The 18,395-nt window shown below is 43.6% G+C and overlaps 1 protein-coding gene across 1 annotated transcript in view; it reads left to right on the top strand.

The window, feature by feature from the left end:
* The window catches only part of LOC124273104 (TLC domain-containing protein 2-like), a 28,846-nt gene that overhangs the window by 310 nt on the left and 10,141 nt on the right, over positions 1-18,395 (top strand). The window contains exons 2-3 of the mRNA XM_046708325.1: positions 103-185; positions 18,236-18,318. Coding sequence (XP_046564281.1) covers positions 103-185; positions 18,236-18,318 — 166 coding nt within the window. The remainder of the gene's footprint in view (positions 1-102; positions 186-18,235; positions 18,319-18,395) is intronic.

The following is an 18,395-nucleotide window of genomic DNA, read 5'->3' as shown; positions in this document are numbered from 1 at the left end:
CATCTTTTTAAGTGTAAATGCTTTGAGTAATCTCACATGATGTATACGTTAAATCACTCTAGTCTTGGTTGCGTTCAAACATTTACTGTTCTTATCTTTCAGCTTTTACGAGACGCCGAAACTTGCCGAAGACATGATCACTACTTATTCTTCCTTTTCCTACACCCTGATTTCATTTTCAGTCGGTAAGTTCTAACAATTCTGATTATGAAATGATGATTTTACTGTTTAACCAGTGACCTAGATCTTGCTTATGCAACTAACATCTCAGGTGACCTCATCGTAACTAGGCCGGGTCAAACACGTGACAACAACAATATTGTCAATCAGGGCTATCGGTGGAGTCGTTCGTCTTTCAGTCTTTTGTAATGGACACACATAGCAGCGGGCTGATAATTTGTTAACATTTGATATTGGAAGGAAGTTATCTTGACGAATTAAGCTGACTAAGGTTTTATAGGCTAACATTCAGATAATCCAGGGACAATTTGGGTACATATATGGTCTCTGGATAAACACTTTGGAAACATGTCCGCCCGTAACGCCCGTTTTATTATCATTCTGTGGCTAAGATTCATAATCACAGTAAGAATAGATGTTTTTTTTCATAGAAAGCCTACCCAAACCCTAACACAATGCTAAATCTAAAACCTAAACACTAACCCCTTGAAATAATAATAATAATAATTAGAATACTTTTCAACCGGGTTACGGGCGGAACTAATTAATCTCACAAAGTGCACCTGATAAAGTGAAGTACTCCATTTTTTCCTGTGGGTACTCGGATGATATCCCAGAATTCTCGACCAGTTCGTGATCTCAGCTGCATGAAGGGCCGTTGATGGTATGAGCCAGGTTGACTGAGTATGCTGAGCTATCAATGACCCCAGCAGGGCTTACACAATGGCTGCCTCCTCTAGTTGGGGACAGGCCATTACTGACAATAGAACCTGTCTCAGCGTTGTCATCAATACTACAGCAAACTCTACTATGACTTCAGTAAATACTGGATTGTGATTGGTTAATCAAAGTCATTCGGAGTGAGTGAGTTTAGTTTTTCGCCACACTCAGCAATATTCCAGCTATATGACGGCGGTCTGTAAATAATCGAATCCATTGATCAACAGCATGAGCATCGATCTGCGCAATTGGGAACTGATGACTTATGTCAACCAAGTCCTCGAGCCCGGACCAACCGATCCCGTAAGTCGCCACTTACGACGAACATGGGTTACTGAAGGCACATTCTAACCCGGACCTTCACGGGTAAAGTCATTCAGAGGTATATAATCACACTATATACGTCTGATTTTCCAGCACAGCATTTAAAAAAAAAATCTTGATAACGCAGTTATGATAAAATGGAGATAAATACTGTGTTGGCAAATGCTGCGCGTTAGGGTTACATCAAATTTAGGGCTATTATAATCTCGTTGTATAGATGCCTCTGATTTTCCAGCACAGTATGTTTATGTCCTAAGTCTGCATCACCAGAGTAATGCCCATCATTACATTTAGAGAAGGAAAATTTGTTTAAACAGTTTTGAGGTGTGAAAGTTGTCATTACATAGGCCACAATGTAGTCAGTCACACACACACACACACACACACACACACACATAAACTTCAACACTGGTATATGTGTAACATCTCACATCATCTCACTGTTGTCATGATATTGTAGACACAGTACATGGGACTGAACAACCACATTTATTGAATAGCATTATAGTCCGTCAACTTAACTTTTGGCACCCTGTTTTTCACAATTTATATAGGACTCCTGAATATTTTGTTACCTGAGGGTGTCTGGGTGATGTACCCTTCTCCCTAGGCAATCTGTCTATCCACTCTGGTTCTGGGGATGATGTAGCTAAGATGGATAGTCAAAGATAAGTTAGGTATGTTGTTCAAGTCCATTTATTTTTGAATGAATTCTTTCACAAAGGTCCTCAGATATTGCCTAGCATTCCTGGTCTACACACAACACAGATTCACAAACTTCATGGAAGAACTTGTTGGATTCTTGTACAACTCCTAAAGTTACTAGTTCATCTGAGCCATTCTCTTAATATACAGAGAGAACCTCTCAAGTCAACGGTGGGGCCCAGAATCACCCTCTCTCTGTCAACTAGCAAAATGTTCTCATAACAATTTTGGCTCCTCCCCCTGAAATACTGTCCTACACCATATAAAAATGACTCATAACCCATCTGACTAATAAGTTACTTTCATTAGTCCCTTTTCAACTGACTCATATCCCAGCTGCACCACTAACTACAATCATTTCCTCTCTTCCAAGACTTATTCGATACCATCAATTTCTTCCATCATAAATGTACTTTATTAGTGAGCTTAAATCATTCGTGAAGCATTCAACCGAATAAAACTTCCGACTGGCAGACGCCAGAAGATGCTTAATCGAATCATTACGTCTGTCCCTTTTCTGATTCTTAGTATCTTAATTACCAGTAATTACCTAAATGGTATATGAGTCACCCGATCCACATGTTCCACTCATCTCCCTTATTAGATTTGTTGTATGTAAGGGAAAGGAATCGATATGAATTTGGTTACTCTGGTCAATGTACTTACCAAGCACAATGGCACTTCTTAACTGAACTTCAAATTTTCCTTAAATATTTACCAGATATATTTAAAGTTTTCAATCCTAAAAATCCTGGTTATAATTTTCAAACACTACTCTGTTCATGTGGTAATTGTATACCGTGACCTAACAAGGTATCGATTTGAGTAATTTTAAAACGATTATTAAAGATTTTGCCTTTAAACCTGTCATATAATAATTGTAAAACTGTGGAAAGTTTTACGAGGGGTTAACGCACCTGATGGAAAAGCCAACAACACTGTAAAATGTGTGTCAGCGTGATATGTACATGCACAGGTATTTACATTAGCACGCTTAACTGATGTCAAAGATCATCAACACACAGGTTGTAGGGAAAACGATGTTGCAGAAAGATGACCGGCAAATCATCAAAAGAGTTACAACTTTTTCAAGCTCGAGGCAAAGCGAAAAAGAACTCTTTTTTTTCAATTGAATGTTTCTCCAAAAGACATTTAATGCCACAGAGATCTGCTAAAGAATATTGCAAAGAGTTATCTCCCATGACACTATTTCAGAGCCTGATGATGACATGGCAGTTAAATTGGGGACCGTCTTAACAAATGCAAAGAAAACAAAGCTTGATGAATTTGATAGAAGGGTTGTGAGGGACGTCATGTGTCGGTTACATCGATCCAGTGAGTCCATATCGTCAAGCAAACTGAAGAAAATATTGTTCAAAAGAAGACCATGACATCAATGTATCAAAGCATACCATATGCAAGCTGTTGCTCAAATTTGGATATAGATACAAGAGATCAAGCAACCAGTCTTTAAAGACTTAATGAATCTACTTGTTTAAAATGGATTTATGATGATTAAACAGTCCCTGTAGATTTGCTAGCAGGCGTAACAATGTAAACAAGATGCACGCATGTCACACCATGTTGTTGGTTGTTCCATCGTATCATTTTACTCCCTTGTATAACTACTTCTATTTTTCATATTTTTATAAGATGGCTTCTTAAGAAGAAGCTTTAATAATTGACAAAAAATTATGAAGTTTAAACCTTGGATAGGTCATAAGATATAAAGAGCATATGCACAAAAACATTTTGAAGGCATTGTTGGTTAAAAGGTAAATTGTGAAAAACGGTGCCAAAAGTTCATTTGACGGACTATAGTTGATGACGGAATTGTTGTCGATTTTCTTTCATGTTTTTGAAAACCTTGTGAAATGCAGTGAAAATGTCATTGATCCATACAAATGGTGTTGAAGATATGGTTTGCCATTGCCTCACTCATGGAAAACTGTTTGTTATATATGCATTTGCTGTTAGCAGTCAGTTAGCAGTAACTGGGGAAGGTGATCAAATATTAATTTCGCAATTTGTGAAAATTTTAATTTATACAAGAAATTTATTGATGGTAGTTGACCAACTCTTGCATATTTTGCCTTGATTTGTGCAATGCTGTGTATGTTTCTGGCTTCAGCTTGACACAATTACCTATGTGGTTATTATTTCATTTAGCCATTGGATCACTTTATTGGGATGTATATGCGTTAGGATTCTGCTTATGAATCATCATGTATGTTCAACTAAACAAACTGCGAGTTAGGTCACACTCTTACTTGTCATCTAGGTTTTGTCACTAATTAAACTGAAAGTTGCTAATTCTTAAGACAAGGAACTTGAGTGTTTTCTTTCATCAAAGAAAATATATACTGATAAATTATAGAAAATGATTTCATTATGAAGAAAATAATAGACTTCCCATCATTCAGTGCGAAGAGCCTATACAATGGCTGTTGCAGGCTAAGCATTCAGCTTTCAGATGTTTTTTTTAGATACATCAAATACAAAAAGTTTGTACGTTTTGAAAGCTGATGTTTTTATGCATACCATATATAATTCAAATGACACGTTAATCCTACTTGGTAAATACTTATTTCAAGTTACATTTGGGATGTCATTATGCTGTTCCCCTGTTGGGATGTCATTATGCTGTTCCCCTGTTGGGATGTCATTATGCTGTTCCCCTCTTGGATGGGTTAGACACAAGCATTCCGAGTATAAAGAGAAATTTGCAGACACAATTGATTCTTGGTATTGGGTAAGAGTGTTTTGAAACAGTGTTCACACGTTTCATGTGAGTTGCTCCATCTGATTTGAGCTGGAGAGTACAAGGGGAAGTCCAGTCACTTTGACTGGGCAGGATAATACAAGGGGAACTCAAGTCACTTTGACTGGGCAGGAAAATACAAGGGGAACTCCAGTCACTTTGACTTGGGCAGGAGAATACAAGGGAAACTCCAGTCACTTTGACTTGGCAGGAGAATACAAGAGGAACTCCAGTCACTTTGACTTGGGCAGGAGAGTACAAGGGGAACTCCAGTCACTTTGACTTGGGCAGGAGAGTACAAGGGGAACTCCAGTCACTTTGACATGGGCAGGAGAGTACAAAGGGAACTCCAGTCACTTTGACTGGGCAGGAGAATACAAGAGGAACTGCAGTCACTTTGACGTGTGCAGGAGAGTACAAGGCGAGCTCCAGTCACTTTGACATGGGTAGGAGAATACAAGGGGAACTCCAGTCACTTTGACTTGGGCAGGAGAATACAAGGGGAACTCCAGTCACTTTGACTTGGGCAGGAGAATACAAGGGGAACTCCAGTCACTTTGACTTGGGCAGGAGAATACAAGGGGAACTCCAGTCAATTTGACATGGGCAGGAGAGTAAAAAGGGAACTCCAGTCACTTTGACTTGTGCGGGAGAATACAAGGGGGACTCCAGTCACTTTGACTTGTGCAGGAGAATACAAGGGGAACTCCAGTCACTTTGACATGGGCAGGAGAATACAAGAGGAACTGCAGTCACTTTGACTGGGCAGGAGAATACAAGGGGAGCTCCAGTCACTTTGACTTGGGCAGGAGAATACAAGGGGAACTCCAGTCACTTTGACTTGGGCAGGAGAATACAAGGGGAGCTCCAGTCACTTTGACTTGGGCAGGAGAATACAAGGGGAGCTCCAGTCACTTTGACTTGTGCGGGAGAATACAAGGGGAACTCCAGTCACTTTGACTTGTGCGGGAGAATACAAGGGGAACTCCAGTCACTTTGACTTGTGCGGGAGAATACAAGGGGAACTCCAGTCACTTTGACTTGTGCGGGAGAATACAAGGGGAACTCCAGTCACTTTGACTTGTGCGGGAGAATACAAGGGGAACTCCAGTCACTTTGACTTGTGCGGGAGAATACAAGGGGAACTCCAGTCACTTAGAGTACAAGCCTGTTGGAATACACCTGATGTAACTGATGTATAGCCTGTAGGAATACACCTGATGTAACTGGTGTATAGCCTGTTGGAATACACCTGATGTAACTGATGTATAGCCTGTTGGAATACACCTGATGTAACTGGTGTATAGCCTGTTGGAATACACCTGATGTAACTGATGTATAGCCTGTAGGAATACACCTGTCGTAACTGATGTATAGCCTGTTGGAATACACCTGATGTATAGCCTGTTGGAATACAACTGACGTAAATGGTGTATAGCCTGTAGGAATACACTTGATGTAACTGATATATAGCCTGTAGGAATACACCTGATGTATAGCCTGTTGGAATACAACTGACGTAACTGGTGTATAGCCTGTTGGAATAAACCTGTCGTAACTGATGTATAGCCTGTAGGAATACACCTGATGTATAGCCTGTAGGAATACACCTGTCGTAACTGATGTATAGCCTGTAGGATTACACCTGATGTATAGCCTGTAGGAATACACCTGTCGTAACTGATGTATAGCCTGTAGGAATACACCTGATGTATAGCCTGTAGGAATACACCTGATGTATAGCCTGTTGGAATACACCTGATGTAACTGATGTATAGCCTGTTGGAATACACCTGATGTATAGCCTGTAGGAATACACCTGGTGTATAGCCTGTGGGAATACACCTGATGTATAGCCTGTAGGAATACACCTGATGTATAGCCTGTTGGAATACACCTGATGTATAGCCTGTTGGAATACACCTGATGTATAACCTGTAGGAATACACCTGACGTGACTGATGTATAGCCTGTTGGAATACACCTGATGTATCTGATGTATAGCCTGTTGGAATACACCTGATGTAACTGATGTATAGCCTGTTGGAATACACCTGATGTTTAACCTGTAGGAATACACCTGATGTAGCTGATGTATAGCCTGTTGGAATACACCTGATGTATAACCTGTAGGAATACACCTGATGTAACTGATGTATAGCCTGTAGGAATACACCTGATGTATAGCCTGTAGGAATACCCCTGATGTAACTGATGTATAGCCTGTAAGAATACACCTGATGTAACTGATGTATAGCCTGTAGGAATACACCTGATGTATAGCCTGTTGGAATACACCTGATGTATAGCCTGTAGGAATACACCTGATGTGACTGATGTATATCCTGTAGGAATACACCTGATGTAACTGATGTATAGCCTGTAGGAAAACACCTGATGTAACTGATGTATAGCCTGTAATAATAATAATAATAATAAATGGATATTCCTTATGCGCCATAGTCCATCCAGAGCATGCTCAAAGCGCTACATATAAAAAGAGTGACTAGAGTTGAAGAAGAAGATATGACAATAAGCCAAAAATAACCGTGAGAGTATTTTACAGTTATAGGTTGTAGACTTTTTTGAAGAGGAAGGTTTTGAGTCCCGATTTGAATGCTTCTAGGGATGAAGCATTTTTTATGGGAGTAGGAAGACTGTTCCATAGGGTTGGTGCTGCAAATTTGAATGACCTATGGCCAAAGTGTTTGAGACTAACTTGGGGAACTGAGAGAAGATGTTGATTCTGAGAGCCGGAGAGAACGGGCAGGCATATATGTTGACAACATCTCAGAGAGGTATGGAGGAGCTAGGCCGTGTTTGCAGCGAAAACAAGAGTGCAGATCTTGAAATGAATTCTTGCTTCAACCGCAGCCAATGCAGACTCTGGAGGATTGGGGTTATGTGAGTCCATTTGGATGTTTTAGTGACAACTCTGGCGGCAGCATTCTGAAGTTTTTGAAGTCTGAAGAGAAGATCATTGGAGATTCCAAACAGTAGGCTATTGCAATAGTCAATCCTGGAGAGAACAAGTGACTGAGTGAGAACTTTAGCAGCATCTGTGGTTACAAGATGGCGGATGTTACCAATAGAGTGGAGATGGAAGTAGCCTACTCTACAGAGATGGTTCACATGTTGCTCCATGGTGAGACAAGGATCAAGATGAACACCTAGGTTTTTTACACTGGATGAAAGTGGGATATCTGAGTTGGCTACTGTGATGTCCGTAGAGTTTATCCTTTTCAGACATTGCGATGTGCCAATCAACATAGCCTCAGTCTTATCATCATTGAGCTTCAGCTCATTTGTCATCATCCATGAACTAATTGCCTTCGCACTGACTCACTCTAGATCTGGCTATTTGTACATCCTCTGGTTTGAAGGAATCCATCAATTGGAGGTCGCCTGCAAATGCGTGGTGATTCAGATCAAAGTTATCAATGACCTTCTCCAAAGGGTTTGTGTATAACACAAAGAGAAGCGCCCAAGGACTGAGCCCTGGGGTACACCACACTCTAGGATCGCTGACTCAGAGATGCTTTCAGAGACAAGAACTGACTGACTCCTCATGCTCAGATAGGAACGGAACCAGGCCAATGCATCCCCTTGTATGTTATAGTCATCCTGAAGACGCTAAGGAGCTTCTGATGGTTGACCGTGTCGAAACGCTGAGAGATCAAGCAAGAGGAGAAGTGACACATTACCCAAATCCGCATGGCATCTCAAGTTATTCAGAATTTGAAGTAAGGCGGTCTCGGTACTGTGCCTAGGACGATAGGCTGATTGGAATCTGTTCAGAAAATCATTTGAAGAGAGATAGGATCTGAGTCTGACATCAACTGCACGCTCAAGGATCTTGGAAAGGAAAGAGAGGTTGGAGACAGGTCTGTAATTCTTGAGAGTATTGATATCCAAATTGTCTTTTCGTAAGTAATGGCTTTACCACAGCTTGCTTGAACACCTCTGGAAAGACACCATTACCTAAGCTCAAGTTGATCAGTTTCGTGATAACTGGCAAAAGAGTCTCCAAAAGTCATCAAGGAGACGAGTTGGCATCGGATCGAAAAGACACAATGTCTTTTGACCGCTTGATGAGTGCAGCTATCTCACCCTCAGTGAAAGAATCAAAGGTGTCCAGGCAGATCCCATCATCGGTGGGGCATGTTGAAGGATCCTGTGTGTCAAGAAATGTTTGGTCAAAGCTTTTCCTGATATTTTCAATTTTACTTGAGAAGTAGGCTGAAAAATTGTCAGCAAGATCCTTGTCATTAGTGGACGGTGGTAATGGGGTATCATTCTTCTTGCCAAGTAGAGATCCCATGAATTTGTGATAGAAGGAAGGATTTTTCACATTGTCAGAGAGTTTCTTGGTACAGTAACTGGATTTGGCTCCTCTAAGAGCCCTAGCACAAGAGTTCCGCCAGACTTATACAACTGACGGTGAATTTCAAGGCTTACTCTTCCGCCATTTTCTCTGCAGCTCTGCGCTTCCGCTGGCTAAGAGAACCTGCTCATTATACCAAGGAGTCCCTGATCTGACAATGATTTCCTTCAGAGCTGATGGAGCATGTTTATCTAAGAGAGATGACAATGTGGATGAATACAACTCAGCAAGTTGGTTTACATCATCCGGGGTCTTGGAGTAAGTCAGAGTTTACAAGATCTCTTCAAACTCAACATTGTCAATAGACTTGAGATTACGACAGGATTGTTTGATAGTCTGACGCTGAGGTCTGTCCATACTCCAGGTCATAGAAACCAGAAAGTGGTCGGAAAGTTGTATATCCTGCACATTGACAGAAGACACTAAGGAACTACTTTCAGAGGATATCACCCAGTCAAGGATATGGCCTCCTTTATGTGTTGGAGCATCAACATACTGACACAAACTATGTTGTTTGAGAAGATTTTTCATCTTCTTTGTATCTGAGCACTGATTGTTATCGTAGTGAATATTAAAATCACCTAGCAAAATAGTGTTCAACTGATTGTACCTCTCTCAACGAGTACAGACAACTCACCATGGAATACAGAGGTTGAAAGTTGGTTTTTCTTTGACGACGGTGGACTCCATACAAACACACAACACGAGCACAAGTATTTCCAGAACTAATTTTAGTGTTGATTGACTCAAAGCTTTTGAATTCTTCCAAATTGTCTAAACATTCTATCTGAATGTTAGACCTATGTATCACTGCTACACCCCCACCAGCACGCTGGGATCTTGGAGCATGTATACAGCTGTATCCAGGGGGTGTCAGCTCAGCGATTTTCACTTCATCCCCCTCTTTTCGTAACCATGTCTCAGTGAGAAAAAGAATGTCAATATCATTTTCCTGAATCAAATCAGATAGTTCCAAAGTCTTGTTTTTGCATGATTGAACGTTTATCAAGGAGACACTGAGTGTATTTGGAAATCTTCTAGGATAAACTTGAACCAGGTTGTTAAAGTTAACACCTGACCTCCTTGTTCCATACACCTGATGTATAGCCTGTTGGAATACACCTGATGTATAGCCTGTTGGAATACACCTGACGTGACTGATGTATAGCCTGTTGGAATACACCTGATGTATAGCCTGTAGGAATACACCTGATGTAACTGATGTATAGCCTGTAGGAATACACCTGATGTATAGCCTGTTGGAATAACCTGATGTATAGCCTGTAGGAATTCACCTGATGTAACTGATGTATAGCCTGTTGGAATACACCTGATGTATAGCCTGTAGGAATACACCTGTCGTAACTGATGTATAGCCTGTTGGAATACACCTGATGTAACTGATGTATAGCCTGTAGGAATACACCTGACGTAACTGATGTATAGCCTGTAGGAATACACCTGATGTATAGCCTGTTGGAATACACCTGATGTAACTGATGTATAGCCTGTTGGAATACACCTGATGTATAGCCTGTAGGAATACACCTGATGTAACTGATGTATAGCCTGTAGGAATACACCTGTCGTAACTGATGTATAGCCTGTTAGAATACACCTGATGTAACTGATGTATAGCCTGTAGGAATACACCTGACGTAACTGATGTATAGCCTGTAGGAATACACCTGATGTATAGCCTGTAGGAATACACCTGATGTAACTGATGTATAGCCTGTTGGAATACACCTGATGTATAGCCTGTAGGAATACACCTGATGTAACTGATGTATAGCCTGTTGGAATACACCTGATGTATAGCCTGTAGGAATACACCTGATGTAACTGATGTATAGCCTGTAGGAATACACCTGATGTAACTGATGTATAGCCTGTAGGAATACACCTGATGTAACTGATGTATAGCCTGTAGGAATACACCTGATGTATAGCCTGTTGGAATACACCTGATGTATAGCCTGTTGGAATACACCTGATGTAACTGATGTATAGCCTGTAGGAATACACCTGATGTATAGCCTGTAGGAATACACCTGTCGTAACTGATGTATAGCCTGTTGGAATACACCTGATGTAACTGATGTATAGCCTGTAGGATTACACCTGACGTAACTGATGTATAGCCTGTTGGAATACACCTGATGTATAGCCTGTAGGAATACACCTGACGTGACTGATGAATAACCTGTAGGAATACACCTGATGTAACTGATGTATAGCCTGTAGGAATACACCTGATGTAACTGAGGTATAGCCTGTAGGAATACACCTGATGTAACTGATGTATAGCCTGTAGGAATACACCTGATGTATAGCCTGTTGGAATTCACCTGATGTAACTGATGTATAGCCTGTAGGAATACACCTGATGTATAGCCTGTAGCAATACACCTGATGTATAGCCTGTAGGAATACACCTGATGTATAGCCTGTAGGAATACACCTGATGTATAGCCTGTAGGAATACACCTGATCTATAGCCTGTAGGAATTCACCTGATGTGACTGATGTATAGCCTGTAGGAATACACCTGATGTAACTGATGTATAGCCTGTAGGAAAACACCTGATGTAACTGATGTATAGCCTGTAGGAATACACCTGATGTATAGCCTGTTGGAATACACCTGATGTATAGCCTGTAGGAATACACCTGATGTAACTGATGTATAGCCTGTAGGAAAACACCTGATGTAACTGATGTATAGCCTGTAGGAATACACCTGATGTATAGCCTGTTGGAATACACCTGATGTATAGCCTGTTGGAATACACCTGACGTGACTGATGTATAGCCTGTTGGAATACACCTGATGTATAGCCTGTAGGAATACACCTGATGTAACTGATGTATAGCCTGTAGGAATACACCTGATGTATAGCCTGTTGGAATACACCTGATGTATAGCCTGTTGGAATTCACCTGATGTAACTGATGTATAGCCTGTTGGAATACACCTGATGTATAGCCTGTAGGAATACACCTGTAGTAACTGATGTATAGCCTGTTGGAATACACCTGATGTAACTGATGTGTAGGAATACCCGATGTAACTGATGTATAGCCTGTAGAATACACCTGATGTAACTGATGCCTAGCCTGTAGGAATACACCTGATGTATAGCCTGTTGGAATACACCTGATGTATAGCCTGTAGGAATACACCTGATGTAACTGATGTATAGCCTGTAGGAATACACCTGTCGTAACTGATGTATAGCCTGTTGGAATACACCTGATGTAACTGATGTATAGCCTGTACGAATACGCCTGACGTAACTGATGTATAGCCTGTAGGAATACACCTGATGTATAGCCTGTAGGAATACACCTGATGTAACTGATGTATAGCCTGTTGGAATACACCTGATGTATAGCCTGTAGGAATACACCTGATGTAACTGATGTATAGCCTGTTGGAATTCACCTGATGTAACTGATGTATAGCCTGTAGGAATACACCTGATGTAACTGATGTATAGCCTGTAGGAATACACCTGATGTAACTGATGTATAGCCTGTAGGAATACACCTGATGTATAGCCTGTTGGAATACACCTGATGTAACTGATGTATAGCCTGTAGGAATACACCTGATGTATAGCCTGTAGGAATACACCTGTCGTAACTGATGTATAGCCTGTTGGAATACACCTGATGTAACTGATGTATAGCCTGTAGGATTACACCTGACGTAACTGATGTATAGCCTGTTGGAATACACCTGATGTATAGCCTGTAGGAATACACCTGACGTGACTGATGTATAACCTGTAGGAATACACCTGATGTAACTGATGTATAGCCTGTAGGAATACACCTGATGTAACTGATGTATAGCCTGTAGGAATACACCTGATGTAACTGATGTATAGCCTGTAGGAATACACCTGATGTATAGCCTGTAGGAATACACCTGATGTATAGCCTGTAGGAATACACCTGATGTATAGCCTGTAGGAATACACCTGATGAATAGCCTGTAGGAATTCACCTGATGTGACTGATGTATAGCCTGTAGGAATACACCTTATGTATAGCCTGTAGGAATACACCTGATCTATAGCCTGTTGGAATACACCTGATGTAACTGATGTATAGCCTGTAGGAATACACCTGATGTAACTGATGTATAGCCTGTAGGAATACGCCTGATGTAACTGATGTATAGCCTGTTGGAATACACCTGATGTAACTGATGTATAGCCTGTAGGAATACACCTGACGTGACTGATGTATAGCCTGTTGGAATACACCTGATGTAACTGATGTATAGCCTGTAGGAATACACCTGATGTATCTGATGTATAGCCTGTAGGAATACACCTGATGTATAGCCTGTAGGAATACACCTGATGTAGCTGATGTATAGCCTGTAGGAATACCCCTGACGTGACTGGTGTATAGCCACAGACACCCTCGGCACCATCAGAATTACCAGGCACCCTCTGCCTCTGATACACCACAGGCGTCCTCAGCACCTTCAGAATTACCAGGCACCCCCTGCCTCTGATACACCACAGAAACCCTCATTACCTTCAGAATTACCAGGCAACCCCTGCCCCTGATACACCACAGACACCCTCATTACCTTCATTACCTTGCCCTGATACACACAGGCCCTCAGCAAGGCGTGCCAGGCTACCCCTGCCCTGATACACCACAGGCCCCTCAGCACCTTCAGAATTACCAGGCACCCCCTGCCTCTGATACACAACAGACACCCTCAGCACCTTCAGAATTACCAGGCACCCCCTGCCTCTGATGCACCACAGACACCTTCAGCACCTTCAGAGAATTACCAGGCACCCCTGCCTCTGATGCACCACAGGCGTCCTCAGCACCTTCAGAATTACAAGGCACCCCCTGCCTCTGATACACCACAGAAACCCTCAGCACCTTCAGAATTACCAGGCACCCCCTGCCTCTGATGCACCACAGACACCTTCAGCACCTTCAGAATTACCAGGCACCCCTGCCTCTGATGCACCACAGAAACCCCTCAGCACCTTCAGAATTACCAGGCACCCCCTGCCTCTGATGCACCACAGACACCTTCAGCACCTTCAGAATTACGAGGCACCCCCTGCCTCTGATGCACCACAGGCGTCCTCAGCACCTTCAGAATTACCAGGCACCCCCTGCCTCTGATACACCACAGAAACCCTCAGCACCTTCAGAATTACCAGGCACCCCCTGCCTCTGATGCACCACAGGTGTCCTCAGGACCTTCAGAATTACCAGGCACCCCCTGCCTCTGATGCACCACAGGCCTCCTCAGCACCTTCAGAATTACCAGGCACCCCCTGCCTCTGATACACCACAGAAACCCTCAGCACCTTCAGAATTACGAGGCACCCCCTGCCTCTGATACACAACAGACACCTTCAGCACCTTCAGAATTACCAGGCACCCCCTGCCTCTGATGCACCACAGACACCTTCAGAATTACCAGGCACCCCTTGCCTCTGATGCACCACAGACACCTTCAGCACCTTCAGAATTACCAGGCACCCCCTGCCTCTGATGCACCACAGGCGTCCTCAGCACCTTCAGAATTACAAGGCACCCCCTGCCTCTGATACACCACAGAAACCCTCAGCACCTTCAGAATTACCAGGCACCCCCTGCCTCTGATACACAACAGACACCTTCAGCACCTTCAGAATTACCAGGCACCCCCTGCCTCTGATGCACCACAGACACCTTCAGCACCTTCAGAATTACCAGGCACCCCCTGCCTCTGATGCACCACAGAAACCCTCAGCACCTTCAGAATTACCAGGCACCCCCTGCCTCTGATGCACCACAGACACCTTCAGCACCTTCAGAATTACGAGGCACCCCCTGCCTCTGATGCACCACAGACACCCTCAGCACCTTCAGAATTACCAGGCACCCCCTGCCTCTGATGCACCACAGGTGTCCTCAGCACCTTCAGAATTACCAGGCACCCCCTGCCTCTGATGCACCACAGGTGTCCTCAGGACCTTCAGAATTACCAGACACCCCCTGCCTCTGATGCACCACAGGCGTCCTCAGCACCTTCAGAATTACCAGGCACCCCCTGCCTCTGATACACCACAGAAACCCTCAGCACCTTCAGAATTACGAGGCACCCCCTGCCTCTGATACACCACAGGCGTCCTCAGCACCTTCAGAATTACCAGGCACCCCGTGCCTCTGATACACCACAGGCATCCTCAGCACCTTCAGAATTACCAGGCACCCCCTGCCTCTGATACACAACAGACATCCTCAGCACCTTCAGAATTACCATTTGGGGCGGTGGGGTGGTTAAAGTGTTTGCTCGTCACACCGAAGACCCGGGTTTGATTCGTTACATGGGTACAATGAGTGAAGTCTGGTGTCCCCTGCTGTGATATTGCTGGAATATTGTTAAAAGAGGCGTAAAACTAAAATCACTCACTCACTCATTATTACCAGGTAACTCCAGCCTGTGGTACACCACAGACATCCTCCACACCTTCAGTACAACCAGACACCACAGACATCCTCAACACCTTCAGTACAACCAGACACCACAAATGTCCTCCACACCTTCAGTACAACCAGACACCACAAATGTCCTCCACACCTTCAGTACAACCAGACACCACAGACATCCTCAACACCTTAAGTACAACCAGGCACCACAGACATCCTCAACACCTTCAGTAAAACCAGACACCACAGACATCCTCAACACCTTCAGTACAACCAGACACCACAGACATCCTCAACACCTTCAGTACAACCAGACACCACAAATGTCCTCCACACCTTCAGTACAACCAGACACCACAAATGTCCTCCACACCTTCAGTACAACCAGACACCAGAGACGTCCTCAACACCTTCAGTACAACCAGACACCACAGACGCCCTCAACACCTTCAGTACAACCGGACACCACAGACATCCTCCACACCTTCAGTACAACCAGACACCACAGACATCCTCAACACCTTCAGTACAACCAGACACCACAGACGTCCTCCACACCTTCAGTACAACCAGACACCACAGACATCCTCAACACCTTCAGTACAACCAGACACCACAAATGTCCTCCACACCTTCAGTACAACCAGACACCACAGACATCCTCAACACCTTCAGTACAACCAGACACCACAAATGTCCTCCACACCTTCAGTACAACCAGACACCACAGACATCCTCAACAGCTTCAGTACCAGACACCACAGATATCCTCAACACCTTTAGTACAACCAGACACCACAAATGTCCTCCACACCTTCAGTACAACCAGACACCACAAATGTCCTCCACACCTTCAGTACAACCAGACACCACAGACATCCTCAACACCTTCAGTACAACCAGACACCACAGACGTCCTCAACACCTTCAGTACAACCAGACACCACAGACATCCTCAACACCTTCAGTACAACCAGACTACCCAGACACCACAGACGCCCTCAACACCTTCAGTACAACCAGACACCACAGACATCCTCAACACCTTCAGTACAACCAGACACCACAAATGTCCTCAACACCTTCAGTACAACCAGACACCACAGACATCCTCAACACCTTCAGTACAACCAGACACCACAGACATCCTCAACACCTTCAGTACAACCAGACACCACAGACATCCTCAACACCTTCAGTACAACCAGACACCACAAATGTCCTCCACACCTTCAGTACAACCAGACACCACAGACATCCTCAACACCTTCAGTACAACCAGACACCACAGACGTCCTCAACACCTTCAGTACAACCAGACACCACAGATGTCCTCAACACCTTCAGTACAACCAGACACCACAGACGTCCTCCACACCTTCAGTACAACCAGACACCACAGACATCCTCAACACCTTCAGTACAACCAGACACCACAAATGTCCTCCACACCTTCAGTACAGACCACAGACACCACAGACATCCTCAACACCTTCAGTACAACCAGACACCACAAATGTCCTCCACACCTTCAGTACAACCAGACACCACACCACTCCAGACAGTACCCAGACACCACAGACATCCTCAACACCTTCAGTACAACCAGACACCACAGACATCCTCAACACCTTCAGTACAACCAGACACCACAGACGTCCTCAACACCTTCAGTACAACCAGACACCACAGACATCCTCAACACCTTCAGTACAACCAGACACCACAAATGTCCTCCACACCTTCAGTACAACCAGACACCACAGACATCCTCAACACCTTCAGTACAACCAGACACCACAGACATCCTCAACACCTTCAGTACAACCAGACACCACAGACATCCTCAACACCTTCAGTACAACCAGACACCACAGACGTCCTCAACACCTTCAGTACAACCAGACACCACAGACATCCTCAACACCTTCAGTACAACCTCCACACCACAAATGTCCTCCACACCTTCAGTACAACCAGACACCACAGACATCCTCAACACCTTCAGTACAACCAGACACCACAGACATCCTCAACACCTTCAGTACAACCAGACACCACAGACATCCTCAACACCTTCAGTACAACCAGACACCACAAATGTCCTCCACACCTTCAGTACAACCAGACACCACAGACATCCTCAACACCTTCAGTACCAGACACCACAGATATCCTCAACACCTTCAGTACAACCAGACACCACAAATGTCCTCCACACCTTCAGTACAACCAGACACCACAGACATCCTCAGCACCTTCAGTACGATGTAGTGGACATGTTGTGTGTGTTTCAGGCTGCTTTGTGTACGATGTAGTGGACATGTTGTGTGTGTTTCAGGCTACTTTGTGTATGATGTAGTGGACATGTTGTGTGTGTTTCAGGCTACTTTGTGTACGATGTAGTGGACATGTTGTGTGTGTTTCAGGCTACTTTGTGTACGATGTAGTGGACATGTTGTGTGTGTTTCAGGCTGCTTTGTGTACGATGTAGTGGACATGTTGTGTGTGTTTCAGGCTACTTTGTGTACGATGTAGTGGACATGTTGTGTGTGTTTCAGGCTACTTTGTGTACGATGTAGTGGACATGTTGTGTGTGTTTCAGGCTACTTTGTGTACGATGTAGTGGACATGTTGTGTGTGTTTCAGGCTGCTTTGTGTACGATGTAGTGGACATGTTGTGTGTGTTTCAGGCTACTTTGTGTACGATGTAGTGGACATGTTGCTGTATCAGCGTACCAGACAAAGCCTGGAGCTCCTTGGCCATCACGTTGTGGTAAGAAACCTGTGCTTCAATCCCTGTAATTCCATCCATCCGTGTATCTGATCATTTGTGTAAGATGTCATTGAGCA

This window comes from Haliotis rubra, unplaced genomic scaffold (assembly GCF_003918875.1).
Source record: "Haliotis rubra isolate DU_JTF1 unplaced genomic scaffold, ASM391887v1 Scf1761, whole genome shotgun sequence".
NCBI classification, from domain to species: domain Eukaryota; kingdom Metazoa; phylum Mollusca; class Gastropoda; order Lepetellida; family Haliotidae; genus Haliotis; species Haliotis rubra.
This window is presented reverse-complemented; position numbering and strand designations above follow the sequence as displayed.